The 19,119-nt window shown below is 39.5% G+C and overlaps 1 protein-coding gene across 1 annotated transcript in view; it reads right to left on the bottom strand.

Annotated features, from left to right (window-relative positions):
* ARHGAP18 (Rho GTPase activating protein 18) overlaps positions 1–13,679 on the bottom strand; it is an 89,590-nt gene extending 75,911 nt beyond the window's left edge. The window contains exon 1 of the mRNA XM_087941265.1: positions 13,594–13,679. Coding sequence (XP_087797391.1) covers positions 13,594–13,637 — 44 coding nt within the window. The 5' untranslated portion in view covers positions 13,638–13,679. The remainder of the gene's footprint in view (positions 1–13,593) is intronic.
* Positions 13,680–19,119: the final 5,440 nt, after the last annotated feature.

Raw genomic sequence — 19,119 nt, 5'->3', positions numbered from 1 at the left:
GTAAATATTATAAATATTTATATAAATATTGAATTTTTTATAAAAAGGGGCAACTTTTACCCAAAATCAGGTGAAGCAGGCAGGCAGATTGAGTTGCTCACAGAATCATCCAGTGATCAATCTATCTGCCATCAGCTACATGAGTCTGTCACATAAAATTTGCTTGCTGTGAATAATAGAACTTTCAGTCCTAAGGGAGGTTCAGCTGTGCTTAAAAGCAGAGCCAAAGATCTAAAGACTAGCTAGAAAGCAAAAAATCCAACCATTTCCTGCTTCCTAGCTAATCTAAATCTCCCGGCACAACAGAACAGCTGATAGTCGGGAAAAGGAAAAATAGCAATTTAGCAGGCAAGTTTGCCAGGTAAAGAGTGAGTGGGTGGGGAGGGTTCCCGCAGGCCATGTGGGCAGTGCAGCCTTGTGTTTCTGCGCAGCCTGGATTAATTGCTTTGGGTCATGCTCTGGGGTTGAGATTTCTCTGCAGCCCACCAAAATTTTCTCACGGCCCACCAGTTGGCGCCCCCTGCTTTAGAGCAGGAAAACTGGGACCTTGGAAGCTACAGGCTCTCCGGCTCACTTTGAAAGTCCTTTGCAAGAGACCAAGGCAACTCTGTAGTAAAAAATGCTCTATCACTTCTTTACCAGCCTGCTCTCTGGCAGGAGTGAGATAAAAGGTGTTCAGAAAAAAAAACAGGAAAAAAATTATCTGAAACAGAAAAATGTCCATTTTCCTTTATTGTTGGCTTTAATTACAAACTCCATAAGCATGCAATGATGTAACTACCAACAGATTAGTCGGTTATGGCCCTCAATTAAATAAGGTTGCTAGTCTGAGCTTTAACCAAAACTCAGAGACACCTGAAACAAATAGTAATATTCTCTCTCTGCAGGGAAGGGACTCTCTAATTGTCTCTATTTTATAAAGATTGCTTCCAGCTGCCAATATGCCCTTTGATTGCCTCACCTGAATCAGATGGAAAGGGATAATTAGCATACCAAAGGCATGTCTTTGCAAACTTCTGGAGTCTGGACTATCTCCAGGTATTTAAATCTCATGGGAGACAAATTAGCCAGCAAAATCTCACAGAATGAGCCCTGTGGGTTATATCATAATTTTCCACTAGCCTAGGGGTGCCTAGTTTTCCTTGAGTAGAGAGTCACATTTGATCTTTGAGTGGCTTGCCAGGGGTTAGATTCTATGGAAAAATAAAAAAAAGGAAAGTGGCATGACAAGCATTTAATTTGTATCAAAACCTACAACTTGGCATCAGAATGGGGAGTTCTCTAGAAGCCACATTTTAGAGGATTCACTAGGGTACAAAATCAAATTCCTAAATGGACATCCAAAGAACTACTATGACAGGGATAAGCAAGCTAGGATAGTGCATGTTTTGGATTATAGCTTCTCCAATCTTCTGCCATTATTCTTGTTGTTTAGCATCAATAGGACTCAAAATGTAAGACATTTTGAAGTTGTATAGTGAATCTGTGCTCAAGCATCTTATTTAATAAGCCATCCTTTCCCAACCTGATGCTCTCTAGGACTGTTGGCTTTATTTTTTCAAATCTACTGTCAATAGAAGATTGGAGCTTCTAACGAAGACAAGGAAAGAGTTCTGAGACTATTCCTAAAGTTGAATAAAGAATGATTCATAACTTTTCAAACTCGTGTGTTAGCTCTTTTTCCAAAGATTAGAAGGGAAGGATATGATAGATCCTATATATTTAGTATTGTGTCCACTGGTACAGCAAATGTAACTTTAAATCTTGGCTTTAACGGCTTAATATTGAATTAATTTGCCTCAGTGAGATTTTCACATCATCTTACAACCTCCTGTTAGATTCCTCTGGTGCTTGCAAAAGGTGAAAGAAACACAGAGGAAGTTGTAGAGGATATACAACCAGTGCAACAGAGCTGTTGCTTCATAAGGCATTGGGAGAAGTTCAGGGACAGGGCTCTAACAGCTGATCACAAAAAAAAAAAACTAGATCTCAAGATTTCATTTTTAAAAAGGTTACAGAATCCTGGAAACCTGATCGATATACATTTATCAGCAAACACCATTAAGGTAAAGACTCTTTCATCCCTCTGGTTCACTTACTAACTTTCTCTTGTTGCACAGAAAGTGTTGCTACCTATTTTCTCAATATGAAACAGATGCACATATATTACTTTGCTATTTTTGTTCCAATAGAAGAGAATATCTGCAGCTCAGGGTTGAAGTGTGATAGCCTTACTACCCTCTAAGCTTACTTGTTTGTTTACAGACATTTTATTAACCAATTGGGCAACCTTATCAGTATGAGTAAGTTAGGGTTTGCTGCCTGTTTATATACAGAAGTTTAAGTACAATCAAGTAGAAAACAATACGCTAATTAAAGATCTACCAAAGAGAAAACCACACCCCTACCCCCAACTGGCAGGGCAAACTACCCTCTATATATTTAACAGAAAATGTACATGTCACATTTTAATCTAGAACTAATGCCGTTCAGAGTGAAATGGATTCCAATTGTTTTATCTTCCATGTATTTTCTATACATCACAAGAGAACCACTGTGAACTACTGCTTCAGTGTTCCAGAATAAATTCAAAAGACAAGATCCTCTGCTATTATTGGCATTATATTTATTGAAATCTCATGCAAGTAATTTAAATGTTTGTGCTCAGCTAGGATCAAAATTTTGCTGGTTCCAAAATGCTGAGCATGCAATCATCTAGTTATTACTTGGACTGACACCATCAAGAAATCTCAGAGCTGTAAGAAAGTCTGAAGAGCAAAAAAAAAAAAAAAGTCCTTGAAAAGCAAAGCATTTCCATATTGTGACTGAGAAAATGACAAGGATGAGTTCATGATGTCACCAGGAATAAAGATGAGTCTGAAGGGGAATGTAACCTTTTTTTATAGTACTCAAGAACTTGGATTCCAAATAAGGAAAAAAAAACAATGCCTGATCCCTACACTTCCATTTTTTTTTTCTATATTGACAAGTCCAGGACAGTGTGCACATGAACACAAGCAGTGCTTTGCAGGATCAAACCTCTGGTCCACCTAATCTTTCAATCTGTTCTCACAATGGCCAATGACCAATGCACAAGGAAGCCCACTAGACTTTTTCCCGGCAGAGTTACATTGCCATCAAGGCTTAGCCACTGATCCATCCCCTATCTTCCGTGAAGTCCAACTTGCTTTACAGCATTGAACTGTTTGCTTTTTACTTCAGATCTTCTCAACTAATCTGGAGACAAATGAGTATGGAATATGTAGTACTGCTGTTTGTATTATCACATTTCTTTCCTGAATAGGACAATAAGTTGCTATATTAGAATTTTTGCTAACAATAGCAGCTAATATCCTGTTGTGTGTGTGGTGTTTTTTTAAATTGCCCCATCTTTGTTTTGTTTGTTTATTGTTTCTTGCATTAGTCATTTGCTTTCTGTTCTATCTGCTTCTGTCTCCTTTGTTTATTGTTCACAAGTAACCTTTCACATTCCTGGTGAATTTATTTAATTATATGTAAACATATTTTAATTGTATTCAGAATAAATGTATATTAAAAATATAAAATGCTTTTATTTTCATTTATACCCAATTTGCATTTCAATATTGTTGGGATTTTGGCAAGCACATATTTAGCCTTCTCCTGTTGATTTAACATACATAATTAGCAAAGCTAACTGGTATTACAAAGGTTGCATGTAAATTTAAACTGCAATGATTTTATGAATCAGGCAATGTATTGAAATGCTTTCCTATAGAGTGGCTCATATCTAGTCATTTACTTGATGTTTATTGTTACCAGTTAATTAGATGAGTAAACAGAATGGTCAATGTTTGGAATACTCTGCCTGACTCTATGGTTTCTTCCCCAAACCTATTGACCTCACCCCCTTCCTAAGAGGCCTGTAGGGGGCGTGCATAAGCGCACCAATCGTGCCTACTGTCCCTGTCCTATTGTTTTTTATTTTTCTTATAAGTATCTATCTCATGTATTCAAAACTATATTTATTCTTATACCTGGATCTTGTAAGCAATTGACAAATCAAATAAAATGTAAATGCAAAATCTGATTTTGAGGTTCATGGTATCTGCTATAAAATTATGAAGGCCCACATAAGGAGAATGTTTTTGAGACTAAATAGAATTTGCCATTGATATAAACACCCAGATATATTTGCTGGCAATTACAACCTCATAGAAAGCAATATAAAACTCTAAATAAAGTTATCTATGTGTTGGTGTGTCTCTTTCACTCTTTTTTTTTCTGATGAGAATTACCAAAATCCTTGCAAGTAGAATAATCTAAAATAATCTTAGATGTCTATTAATTAGCTTGGTTCATAATAAGTTTTGTTTCATTTTGCCTTATCACTTAACCGAACTATTGTGGATTGTAAATCATGCCTTGGCCTGCCTTGGCCTGATGTATGAGCTAGATTATTATAGCTTATTCAACAAGCCATGTTAAAATGATTCTTCAGCTACTTATTAAATTAATAAAATATGTTGAGGGAGACTATAAAATATCACAGAATAAAAACAAATTCAGAATGGAATTGCTAAAGCCATGGTAAACAGAAAAGTGTGGCAAAAAACTGAATAGAGATTTTTTTGTTATTTTCTGGAAATTCAGTCTAAACTTGGTAGAATATATTTAATATGACTAATAATCATGACTTTAATACATTCATTACCATAATTTATACTATTACTATCAGTCCAATTATTCCAAGAATCGATTCTCTCAGTTTTAAAGTATTTAGAAAGAAGAGTGAAGGCATCTCTTCCAATTTTTAATAGTTAATTATTTTAATAATGAAGTTTAACTTGTGTTGATTTTAATTGCATTAATTTTATTAAGTTTTACATTGGTTTTTTATTCTTGTAAACCACCTTGAGTATTAAAATAAAAAGAGGTTTATATCATAAACAAAACCTTCCTTTCTAATTCTGTATCAAACTTAAAATATAGTTACATTTTACTATATTCTTTTTTTCTTGTCACCATCTATGTACAAGGTCAGCTTGTATTTTTGAAGATAAGCAAACATCATCATCATGCTCTGTTACATAAGCTTGAATAATATCTGCATAGTAGGTACATATTCACATATGTTTCAGCAACAAATTGAGCCATGTTGACTAGAAATTTTAAACACTGCAATCTCAAATTGCATCTAGCAAATGCGAAGTTAGGAAACACAAGATTACAGGCCTATGTAAAGAAATTCCACCTTGTCTATATAATGTACCCCATTGCTTGTTTTATAAAATCCTTCAGTTTTGTTAGTCCTGTTTAAGTGTATCAGTGTTTTTCTCCCTGTTTCTAGTGTGAGTTGGACAGTTCGGTCACATGGCCTTATTTAAGGAGATGATAAAAATCTTTACATACAGAGTATAATTAGCCATAAGAAAACGAATATATAGCATAGTCTAATTAGTTACAGCTACAACATATCTGGCACTATATAAAATATGTATTGGTTTTATTCCATCTGTTTCATGGTACAGTATTTCCAATTTACTTTCAGAGAAAACCAGAGGACACCAATGTGAGAAGCATTTCAGATAACCCAATTTTGGCTCACAGATGCAATAGTGAATAAAAGATATTTTGGGATAGACTCATAATTTATGCTGCTTAACAGCTGTAGGAACTGGAAATGCAGAATATAAAAGGACAGCTTAAAAGCCTTAAAATTAATATGATTGTTCAATATAGGGCATTGGTACTTACCTGATATGCCCATTCTCTGTGAGCTGTGAAGAGCATCCAGAAGTGGGAGGTGCTTCAGTCTCTTCTGAAAAGGCTGGGCTTAAAACTCCGGGACGCTCCTCCTCCTCCATGGGACACCTCCTCAGCATCCCTCAGTTTTGCAAAGAGCCAAAGTCCGGGACTCATCACCTAATCTAGATCCCTGACCAGAATGGAACCCCACCAGACAGAAAGAAATGGATGGGGCTGGATGCTCTTCACAGCTCACAGAGAACGGGCGTATCAGGTAAGTACCAATGCCCTTTGTCCCATGAGCTGTTCAGAGCATCCAGAAGTGGGACATACCAAAGCTTGGCCTGTCCTTAGGGAGGGACTCCATCTGGATCGAAATCCACTCCTAAACTCTGTGGACCCTCTGCAGGACTCTTCTGCCAAATGAAGCATCCCCTGAGGTGTAGACATCAATTTTATAATTTCTGACAAAGGGCGACGGTGAAGCCCAAGTCTCTGCTCTGCAGATTTCATCTATGGAAGCCCAAGTGGCCCATGCTGCTGATGTTGCCGCACTCCTTGTCAAGTGGGCTGTAATGCCCTTAGGAACTGAGATGGACTGGCATTTGTAACTTTTAGCTATGGTGGCTCTCAACCATCTACCAATGGTCGTCGACGACACCCTGTGTCCTAAAGTAGATGGGTTGAAGGATAGGAATAGAGCCTCAGATTTTCGAAATGCCGCTGTGTGGTCTGGATAGATGCTTAATGCCCTTCGAACGTCAAGTCGATGCCATTGATGCTCCAGTCTATGAGATGGTTTCAGACAAAAATTTGGAAGCACCAACTCCTGCGCTCTGTGGAAGGTTGAATTTACTTTAGGGATGAATGATGGATCCAATCTGAGAACCACTCTGTCTGCATGAAACACGCACAGGTCCCTTCTCATCGACAATGCTGCCAACTCAGAAATCCTCCTTGCTGATGTGATCACAATTATGTCAGGAATTTGAGACTAGCGGTTCTTAAAGGCTCGAACGGGCCAGTTGTAAGTGCGGTTAACACCTTGTTGAGCTCCCAAGTGGGATAGCGGTGAATTACAGGAGGTCGTAAGTTTGCAGCACCCTTAAGAAAGCTGCAGATATGTGGATGGTGCACTATGGAATGAAGGTCACCCCAGGATATCAACAAGGCTAAGGCCGCCACCTATCTGCGTAAAGTATTTGGAAATAGGCCCTTGGTCAACCCCTCCTGTAAAAAGTCCAATAATTGTCCTATTGATGGGACAGCTGGGTCGATTGTAGGCCCCCAGCACCAGCGACAGAAAGCGGACCACGTGGCCTCGTATATACGGTTTGTAGAGGACCGTCTGGATGCTTGTATGGTGGCAATGGCATCCTCTGAAATCCGTTGGGTCCTTAAACAGTTCCGCTCAACCTCCATACGGCTAGGCTGAGCCATTGTGGGTCCGGGTGAAGTACCGGCCCTTGCGAGAGGGAAACCCTCGATGGTAGAATTTTCCAAGGTTGTTCTCTCGACAGGTCCTGTAACCACATTCGCCTGGGCCAGTAAGGGGCAACCAATATCAGTTCCACTTGTTCCTGCAATAACTTCTGGATCAACCTGGGTATTACAGGGAGTGGAGGAAATGCATATAGAAGTCCGGGAGGCCACTGACATCGCAGAGAGTTGACGGCCTCCGCCTCCTGAGTCAGGTACCTTGAAATATACTGGGGCAATTGGGCATTGCGGGGAGAGGCAAATAGATCGAACACCGGTTGCCCAAACCTCCGCACTGCTTCCTGGAAGAGAGACAGGTGTAGGGGACACTCTGCCTGATCTATCGAGGCCCTGCTGAGCCAGTCCACTTGTGTGTTTAAGACCCCTGCTATGTGCTCTGCCTTGAGCGACAACAGATTGGCCTCGGCCCACTTGAACAACCTGGCCATCTCCCAGATCAGAAGTTTGGAGTGGGTACCCCCCTGTCTGTTTATGTAGGCCTTGGTTGTGATATTGTCTGTCAAGACTAGAATGTGGCATGATTGGAAAAGGGGTAGAAAACTGCGTAATGCCAGATGTACTGCTCGCAGCTCCAACAGGTTGATGCTTTGTGACTGTTTGGAAATAGTCCAAATTCCCTGTGCAGTGTGGGATTGGAAGTGAGCTCCCCATCCTACCAGGCTGGCGTCAGTTGTGATCGTTGCCCTGCAAGTTTCCTTGGAAGGACACCCCTTGTTTATTGTGTTTTCTGACCAACAGCGGAGCGATCGGAGAACATTGTGCGGTACCTTTATCCGGACGTTGGAAGTGGCTCTTCCAGATCACTGGAAAGGTAGCAGGAACCATTGCAGATCTCTGGAATGGAATCAAGCCCAAGGCACAATGGAAATACAAGAAATCAGTTTCCCTAACAGTTGAGACAGAACTGCCAGGGAAACCCTCTTTAAGGCTCTGATCTCTCTGGCCAAAGACTGGTTACTATTCAACCTGTCCTGAGAGAGAAAAACCTTGCCCTCTACGGTATCTATCACTGCCCCTAAATGAACTAACCTAGAGATCAAATGGCTTTTATCCCAATTTATGGAAAAGCCGTGACCTTGAAGGGTCTCCAGAGTAATCTTGGTATCCAAATTTGTTTGATGTCTGGAAGATGACAAAATTAAAATATCATCCAGATAATATTGTAAATGAATAGATTTGATCCTGAGGGAGGCAGCCAAAGCCGCTAGGGCCTTGGTAAAAGTCCTAGAGGCCGAAGCCAGACCGAATGGTAGGGCGATATATTCGTAGTGCCGATCACAATAGCAAAATCTAAGGTATTTGTAGTGAGCAGGTCTAATTGGTATATGTAGATAAGCCTCTGTCAGATCTATAGAAGTCAGGACATCGTTCTCTCTGATGCTGAGCAGAATGGACTGGAGAGTAGTCACTTTCCATTGTGGAGGACTGAATCTCATGTCTCTAACTTTTATTATTATTATTATTATTATTATTATTATTATTATTAGTACTTAGGGGTGGTGCCTACCTTTGTGATTGAAAGTAGGGCACTTCACCAGGAGTGTAAGTCTATATCTATATCTATATATCGATATCGATATCAATATCGATATATAGATATACAAACACACACATATATATACATATGACTATATCTGTATGTAAGCCCATATATATGGGAAACAGTATCTAAGGGTCCCCAGCAAGGGAAACCCCCCAAGCACTCCAAGCAAGAAATATTCAGGATCCCTGGTCCCCAACAAGGGAAACCAGCTATACAGGTCCTGGATGGATCCTTTCCTGTCAAAACGTCCCACTGTTTGAAATGGCACTTGAGGCTTCGCTCCAATGTAACGATCCAAAAGCAATTCCTGTTTAAGGACTAGCCTGCTTATCCAATGCCATCAGGCTAAGAGAGAAATAATCCCAGGAAAGTGGAGTGAGAAAGTACTTGCCCTGGTCCCCAGGAAGGGAAACCAGTGGGGAATGGCACCTGTAATATTTAGGTGTGAACTTGAAGCTAGCCGTTTAAAAAGGTGGGAAGACAGAAACTCCGATGTTAAATGCCTGAGCAGTTTAAAGAGCCACTGCTGCTGACTCTCTAAAATGTCAGACAAATGATCCTGTAAGGAGAAGTGAGCCGCGGCTGCGAGCGTTCCAGCAAGATCCCAAAGATAAGACGATTGGGGAATTAGATAGGCTAATTGCCTAAAGCAGCCGTCTCAGACTGCCTGTGAAGTGGCAGGCTCCGCCAGTCACAAAGAGCTGCTCTCAACTGATTGGGGTGATAACCTAATAGAGCCACAAGCCTTGAAATCGCCAGATTAATAGGGGAAAAAATTTTCAAGCCGAATTAATCCAAGAGCAAACCTGAATCATGACTAGCTGAATCAGAAACCGTTCCAGTCAGGGAGTGCACAACCTCTTACCATGAAGGCTGAGCTAAAACTGGGGGACACTGAGGAGGTGTCCCGTGGAGGAGGAGGAGTGTCCCGGAGTTTTAAGCCCAGCCTTTCCAGAAGAGTCTGAAGCACCTCCCACTTCTGGATGCTCCGAACAGCTCATGGGAGAAATATATATTTTCTATTTGTGGGTTTTTATATGTGGTTTCAACTCATTGTGCGCTACCCAGTCACCTTCAGTGAAGTGGGAGGCTACATAAAATTGATTAATAAATAAAATATCACATTCATAATCTCTCCCTTTCCTTCTCTCCCCCACCCCCACTCTCTCTCTCTCTCTCTCTCTCACACACACACACCTTTAAAACACCACAAAATTCTGGATTGTTTTTGCTACAAAAAAACCCACACTGCTTACTCTCTAGAAGCAGCAATGGTATAACACAGAAGTGTCAAACTTGATTTCATTAAGGGCCACATCAGGGTTGTGTTTGACTTTGGGGGGCCCACAGTGGGCCTGGCCAGGGTAGGCATGGCCAGTTCATCATCACTTGTGTTGGGGCCACCTGTGGTGGCCCGAGTGCTCTACCAGCAAAAACAGGCTCCCAAGCTCCATTTTCAGCTGCAATGGCATCCTGCAACCCTCTGCCACTGAAAATGGAGCTCGGGAGGGCCATGCACGGCTCTCCCGAGCTCTGTTGTCACTGGCAGAGGCACTACGGGCTGGCCCTTTGCTGTTTCTAGGGTGGCCACATGGGTCAGATCTAAGCATCCTATGGGCCAGATCCAGCCCCTGGGCCTTGAGTTTGACATCCCTGGTATAACAGATTCTATAGTCATTATCTGAACCATTAAGCATTACTTTGTAAATCACAGTACGTATATGACAGACAGTGGTTGCCAACTAGTGGGCTGCGGCCCATTGGTGGGCCCTGAGAAAATTTTGGTGGGCCACAGAGAAATCTTACCCCCAGAACACCCCCCCCCAAATCCAGGCTGCGCAGAAACACAAAGCTGTGCCGCCCACATGGCCCACGGGAACCCTCTCCACCCACTCACTCCTGACCTGGCAAACTTGCCTACTAAATTTTTCCTTTTTCTGACCATCAGCTGTTCTGCTGTGCCAGGAGATTTATATTAACTAGGAAGCAGGAAATGGTTGGATTTCTTGCTTTTTAGCTAGTCTTTGATCTTCGGCTCTGCTTTTAAGCACAGTTGAACCTCCCTTAGGACTGAAGGTTCCATTATTCAGTGCAGACTCACAGCAAGCAAATTTTATGTGACAGGTAGCCGATGGCAGATAGATAGATCACTGGATGATTCTGTGAGCAACTCAATCTCCCTGCCTGCTTTGCCTGATTTTGGGTAAAAGTTGCTCTTTTTTATAAAAAAAAATCAATATTTATATAAATATTTATAATATTTACATACAATCCATGCCCAGCCAGTCACATGACCACCAAGCCACACCCACAAATTAGGCCACATCCACAGAACTGGTTAGTGGTCCCTGGGATTTGAAATTATGGGTTTGGTGATCCCTGAGATCCAAAAGGTTGGCAACTCCTGCGATAGGAAACTCATGCCTTAAAAAGTAATTAGGAGCCAGATGTCAAATTTCTGAAATATAATTTAATATCTGGCTAACAACCATAATGTGTGTGTAAGCATGCGTGCTATGTGTTTGTGTGTGTATTTATATGTACATATACATATATACATACAGATACACATGCATAGCTATAAACGTATACCTACACAAATCTGGCTATCTTTCTACATTCAGGAAAATAATCAGATATTAACATATTAAAACAGACTACTAATTAGGCTTAATGTGCACTAAATGCACTTTTTACTTTTGGGAGTTCAGATAATCACAAATTAACACTAAATGAAATTAATGTAATGAGGTTCTATTTTTTTTTATTGGTTGGTACCTATAGTCAAGAATCCTTCATTTAGAGAAAACAGTGAAGAAAGACAAGTATTGTCTGAATTAGTCTTCTGTTCAGGAATGCCCATGGTGATATATTTTTAAAAATCAATGGCAATAAGACTCATATTCAATAAATGGAAATTTTTAAATCAAAAGTAATTTCTTTATTTTTTCAGTCTTGTACTTCTTTCCCTTAGCAATTTTTTTTCTATATGTGAAATACTTTTTGAATGTTTGGGTCTACCTGTGCTTGATGTGTTCTAGTAGGAGAAATTGGACAACAGGATATATAAGCAAAGCATGAATGAAGGGAATTGGTATGTGCGGAGCAAAAGCAGAAACTTGGAGAAACTTAAAGGTGGGTTGGTGGGAATTGGGACAGAAATTTTGAGTTTTTATAAGAGGAAATGCAACTACTCTGAATGAATAGACATAAAGGCAGCATAAATGGTAGAACTAAATATTTTATATACTATTAGTAAGGCAAATATTCCTGGATTTATGTAATCATGAGAAGATTACAAACATAGGTCTAACTAATAAGAATAGTTTAAATAAATTGAATATCTCAGCTTACAATGTTACCTATGCTTATGGAATATTTAATGTTAATGTTAAAACATCTATATGTAACTGATGTGCCGATAAAGAAACAACTTTTTTATTTGTAACCTAACTATACATATAATTTATATTTTGGATCTTTATAGTCTAAACAGTGTTGACAATATTCAACATGGGAAATTATAAGATGATACTTCAAACATTTATAACTTATGAAATACAGAAAAGATATTGAGATCTTACTCAGTTTTTCATGAATATATCAAAACAGCTGAATTATTCCCCTGAGATATAGAGTTAATTTTTTTCAGATAGCTAAAACATAATGGATAGCTGGGTTTTCAATAGTATTTCTCAATAATCAGGCTTGTTAAAATTAAGGAGATTTTGCAAAACAGTTTATGATGTGACATTAAAGGAAGAAAAGTTTAAAATCCAGATCTTTGGAACATACCTAACAGTCTTATCATTGTCAAAGTTTAAAGATCGCATTTACTGCCACTGTTGAAATTGTGTGTGAATTCTCAGAATTGTGGAAATATCCATGACTTGAAATATATTCTTTTCTTTTCTGAATATTCATGCCTTTCTAGATGGTAGAACTTTAGGCAAGCAAATGAACAGAGAATTCAACAATATTGAAACTGCTGGGGTTGTTTAAAGAAAATATTGCATGTATGCCAATATAACATCCTCACTTGGAATCATCCTCACTTAATGAGTCAGTGTGAAAAATCAGCCACATGTTGTAGTTCTGTAACAAAACATGTTATATTTCTTTTTATATGAAAGAATCTTGATTTTCTAAGTTGCACTTACATATACTCTTGTGAGTATCCTTATGCAGAATGTATAATTGAAAAGAAGAGCAATGCCCCATTTAAGGACATACGCCTCCAGAATGTGTTTACTAGTAACCCTGGATTGATACTAAATTGCCACAAAAAAAGATCCTCAGTCAAACATAATATCCATCTGATACTTGTGTTCTTCCAAAAGACAACTTTCATTGAGCGAATGTGTTGATTTTTAATCAGGAAAGCAGTGGAAGGAAAGAAATTAAGCTTTTATTTTCTCTCTCTGCTGCATTGCTGATTTTATTGCCATGCATTCATCCCTTCAGGAAGGTGCTGACATCTTTGTTTTCTTTTTAAGCGCTAGCCTCCTGATCACAGCTCCCCACTCTCAAATCAATATTTGGTCCTTAGTGACGGAACGGATAGCCTGCAGTGTGATCTTACGAAAGTACTGTAGACTGAAGTTCACAGTATCGGAGAGTTTTCCTGAGTTATTTGCAAATAGCGCGGGTATTATACTGTATCAGAAAAAAAAAAGTTTGCCAGAAAGAAAGATTGAAACAGGAGGGATGGGAGTGCCGGAGAAACAGCAATATATAACGTGGGAAGGAAGTTATAGAAAGGGGCTCGCCGGCAACCAGCTAGCCGAGGGCAGCAGCCGCTGGCTGCCTACGTGACTCCTTACCTGAGGTGCAGATAATGCACGAGCTTGGTCACCACGGTAACCATCCAGGCGGGATTCCTCACCTCGGGGATCCAAGGAGAGTCCGAGGAGCCTGGCTGAGCTTTCCAACTCCAGAGGTCTCCAACGCTTTCCTTGACTTTTTTGCGCCTTCTGGCGCCCTCGGAGAACGAGGCACAAGACAACGAAAGTAGGCCCCTGGGGCTGCTTGGCTCTGCCGCCTCCCCTGCCCGAACGACGCTGACCAGCTCTCGGTCCTGCCGCCGCCGCCGCCGCTAATGCCAAGCGGGATGAGAGGAACAGGCAGGCAGGCGCTCAGCTGCGATTGTGGCGGCTTTCCTCCGCCTGCCGTTGCCTCACGCGCCCTCCCGTCATTCCGGCTCTCCCAAGAGGGCGGCAGAGCGCGCGTGCGGTCGCCCAGTCATGCCCGAGGGACCATTTCTACTCGGAGCCCCAGTGAATCGCTCAAGCTCTCCACTGAAAGGGAGGCTAGATTTATTTCTGGGACCGCCGCGCTCAAACACACCTAGTTGTAGCTTTTTCCTTCTAACCACTGACGTGATAAAGAGAGTCTACTTGATGGGCCTAAAATAAGCCCGGTCCTACCAGTTAGGCAGAATTAACTGTGATTAAGAGTGCAGGGGCGCTGGATTGGAGAAGGATCAATAGGATAGGATAGGATAGGATTCTTTATTGGCCAAGTGTGATTGGACACAAAAGTAATTTGTCTTGGTGCAAATGCTCTCAATATACATAAAAGAAAAGATACATTCATCAAGAATCATAAGGTACAACACTTAATGGTAGTCATAGGGTACAATAATCAATCAAATCATACTAGGAAACAGTTGATATAAATCATAAGGATACAAGCAAGAAAGTTACAGTCATACAGTCACAAGTGGGAGGGAATGGGTGATAAGGAGTGATGACAAGATAGTGTAGTGCTACTATAGTAGTGCAGACTTTGTAAATAGTTGAACAGTGTTGAGGGAATTATTTGTTTAGCAGAGTTATGGTGTTCCGGAAAAAAACTGTTCTTGTGTCTAGTTGTTCTGTGTGCAGTGCTCTATAGTATCATTTGAGGGAAGGATTTGAAACAGTTTATGTCTGGGATGTGAGGGATCTGTAAATATTTTCACAGCCCTTTTTTGACTCATGTAGTATACAGGTCCCTGACTGAAGGCAGGTTGGTAGTAACTGTTTTTTCTGCAGTCCTAATTACTCTCTGAAGTCTGTGTCTGTCCTGTTGGGTTGCAGAACCAAACCAGACAGTTATAGAGGTGCAGATGATAGACTCAATAATTCCTCTGTAGAACTGTATCAGCAGCTCCTTGGGCAGTTTGAGCTTTCTGAGTTGGTGCAGAAAGAACATTTTTTGTTGTGCTTTTTTTGATGACGTGTTGATGTTAGGTGTCCATTTCAGGTCATGTGATATAGTAGAACCTAGAAATTTGAAGGTCTCTACTGTTGATACTGTGTTCACTTGTATTGTAAGAGGTGGTATAATGGGAGGGTTTCTTCTAAAGTCTACCACCATTTCTATGGTTTTGAGTGTATTCAGTTCCAGATTGTTCCAGTTACAATACGAAGCAAGTTGTACAACATCCTGTCTGTGTGTGGATTTGTCATCTCGAATGAGGCCAATCACTATTGTGTCATCAGCAAACTTCAGTATTTTAACAGATGGATCGTCTGAGATGCAGTCATTGGTATATAGGGAGAAATGGAGAAAGCACACAGTCTTGGGGGGCCACTGTGCTAATTGTACAGGTATCAGATGTGATTTTGCCTAGCTTCACTTGCTGCTTCCTGTCTGTTAGGAGGGAAAGCGGTGAGTAGAAAGAATGCCAAAAACCCCAAAGGTGTTTTTTGAGGAGGCAACTGGACTTTCTTGTTTTTTCTTTGAAGATATTTCGCTTCTCATCCAAGATGCTTTTTCAGCTCTGATTTTGGAGGGTGTGGAATGGAAGTCAGAGGTGAAGAAACATCTTGGATGAGAAGTGAAACTTTTTCAAAGAAAAATCAACAGAAAGACCAGTTGCCTCCTGGAAAAGTACCTTTGGGACAACCATGACTTGGATGACTATGAATCTCTACAGACTTTTAAGGGGATGTGAATTTTGACCTGTTGCTGAAATCTCCACAATGGCACCAAATGATATTCGATGATATAGTCTGGAAGGCATGCAAAGGCTACTCCACCCCAAGCGCTACGCCAGGTCAAAGCTTAGGCAAAACCTGAGGCAATCTTACATGGTAAAACTATTTGTGAGCTGGTGTGGGCCTTTTGGAAAAGTTTTGGATTTGACCCTAGATCTGCCAACCAGCAAGTCTTCTTTTGGCAATCCTATTTTTGTCTTTTGCAAGGGATTCCTACAATAGAAGTTTCAGTCCTGCTCATAGCCTTAGCATTTGTGTTTTGAACAATGTCTATGGAGATTCTCAGTCATCCAGGTCATGGTTGCCCAAAGGTGCTTTTTTTCCGAGAGGAAACTAGACTTTCTGGGTTTTTTTCTTTGAAGACATTTTGCTTCTCATCCAAGAAGCTTCTTCAGCTCTGAAGAACGTATATGGGCTGTGATGGCTAGTTAAAAGATGCTCAGCTTGTCAGCTGGAAACTGACAGCCCAGTTCAAGACCCAAGCACTGCAGGAGGAGGTGAGCTCCTGCTATTTGTCCCAGCTCCTGCCCATCAAGCAGTTTGAAAGCATATAAATGCAAGTGCATACCTAACTACCATTAAAGTAACAACGTTTTGTGTGCTTTGGGACATAGTCATGCAGGCTACATGAACATCTTAAATGTTTTCAGATTATGCTGATTTCCTTGGTGAGTTCTATCCCTAGAGTCAGACAAGACTGCCCAAAGGAAACCTGTACCTTTACCCTTTTATGTTAATTCAGTGCACTGCCAATTTATACACATTAAAGATACCTGGCTGGTGTTTTTTTTTTCCAAATATAATTTTTGTGCCATTTGTTGCTCTGCAATAGACTGATGTTCCAGTTGTGTACCTTTCTCTGCCACAAGCAACTTTCAGTTTGCATGGTGGTATCTTCACTCATCTGCATGGAACTGTGAGCCCAAAAGGAAATGCAAAAAAAATAATTATGGATTATTCTTTGTAGGTGAAGTAGAAGCTAAACATGAAATGCTGCTTCCAAGGAAATTCAGATTTATCCCATAAAGAATTATGTAGATGTCACAAGATACCAGAATCTATATTCTCTACTGTCACACACTTCTAGCTGTATTATAGATTTGAAAAAAAAACTTCTGATTAAAAACAAAAAGATAACAGAAAGAGAAATAGCTGTAATTAGTTAACAAAGAGAAAGGATAAACCTTAAAGACTTAGCTAATAGGTGGTGATATAGATAATTATATAGGTTTTTCAGTCCAAAATGAAACCACTAAACAAGCACTGTGACTAATGAAAATTTAATTTCATAGCATAATTTGCTGTAAATTATGTTACTATTAATATTTTATGTAATGTTTCACTAAGGATACCTGGACAAAAATTGTCTATTCATAACAGGAATCTATGATAGACAGTGATATTTCTCAAGACCATTGTTGAATTAGTATATTATTGAAATCTAATAAATTCCTTCAACTACTAGTTTTCTTATTTCCCCATAAATGGTTATTTTTATTAATACAATTACACTAATAAATGAAAGATTTATGCTTAAATGCAGAAAAGTAGAAATGAAATAGTGTTGCATAATTTACAGAAAAATGGAGAAACTGTATAGAGCGTATAGTATAAATATGCATGGTTTGTTAATTATAACAAGAAATTCCTTATTTTTCATATTGCTTCAAAACAATTTTGCTACCCAAAATAATATCAGAATTCCCAAAGCAAATAATTTGCCTGGCTCATCTACCATGTTCTGTCTAATGCCTATTGATTGATTAGATTTATATTCTAAGTTATTGCAACTACTATAAATATAACCTTATTTTAGACTGACAGCTGTAATAATCAGAATTAGTAACAGAATCCTAGAAAACAGAGGATCAGTTTTCATAGTCTCTAATGATGTTGTCCATACTGTAGCAGTGCTATAGTAGTGATATAAAGATCTTTAACACTAGCAACTGACATGATGCTTCTATTGTGATATAGTGGAACTGCATAACACTTTGATGGCTAGGGAATGGAGAATGTGGCATTGAAGCAGTTTGTCATTGGACACAATATCTGCAGTGGCTTTGAGCCTTTCCCACTGCATATAGTATGCCTTTCTTACAGATGCTGATTCTTATTTTTGCTTCTCCACATCTTTAACTGCTGACAATTATATCATCATTGAGTATTTTCTCCAGTGCAGAGGGAAGTGACTTTTACAGAATTTATGCCAAACCCTAATAATGGAAGTCCTAGAGCCCCTCTTGATCCCACACAGGAAACCAAAGAAAGAAGTAGGGCCTGTTTCTATGTACACACACATATATAAATCCCTAAATGTTTGAAGGGTCTTTAAAGGGCCATGGTAAACATGTGTCAAATTAGCCTTTTGTATTTAACAAGGCTCTACTGTGGAACTGATAATTAATCATGATTATACAAGGTCTTAACACTAATCCCTATTCTTGAAATAACTATTCATACCGAGAAAGAACCAAGCTCTATTTGTACCTGAATTTTGTTTTTAAAAATTCTAATATATGTTTTAACACAAGGTAATTTTAATAAGGAAAATTATATCCAAAATAACATATTTTAATTGTTAAAACACATGAACACATACACAGTTTCTAATAGATTACCATAGATAACTCTGTTACAGAATTAGGAATCTTTTATGCAGCATTAGACCAAGCTCAGTGAACACAACCCAACAATATTGGAGAGTTCTTGTACATTTAAAAACTTTATTTTAGCAGCATAAGCATTTCATATTCTTTTTCTTAATCATTCAGATCTTCCATACAGTATCTCTTCTTGTTGAAAGATGAATGTTGATGTAGTAAAAGATGGAACTTTGGACTTCTCTCCAGCTCTGAAGAAATGCTGGATTACCTCAACTGGATTGCTGTCTCAGCACCCCAGCACTTGTCAAGATCATTCATCAAAGTTTGATATCACCTTAAGATGTGCTTTTAAATTACTGTTCCATGATGGTCCGATCTAAGTATAGTATATAAAATCATACATTGCAATGTCCTACCTGCCAATGAATACTTCAGCTTCAACCATAACAATACAAGAGCAAACAATAAATACAAACTCAAGGTTAATCACACCAAACTTGATTGCAGGAAATATGACTTCAGCAACAGAGTGGTCAATGTCTAGAATACTCTACCTGACTCTGTGGTTTCTTCCCCAAACCCCCAAAACTTCAACCTTAGACTTTGTACTATTGACCTCACCCCTTTCCTAAGAAGTCTGTAGGGGGCGTGCATAAGCGCACCAATGTGCCTACCGTCCCTGTCCTATTGTTTCTTTTATTTTTCTTATATGTATCCATGTATTCATAACTATGTTTTTACTTATACCTATTATCTTGTA

Source organism: Pseudonaja textilis, chromosome 1 (genome assembly GCF_049901715.1).
Source record: "Pseudonaja textilis isolate UNSWEBS1 chromosome 1, rPseTex1.2, whole genome shotgun sequence".
Taxonomy (NCBI): domain Eukaryota; kingdom Metazoa; phylum Chordata; class Lepidosauria; order Squamata; family Elapidae; genus Pseudonaja; species Pseudonaja textilis.
Note: the sequence above shows the minus strand (reverse complement) of the source record. Positions and strands in the feature narration are given on the sequence as shown.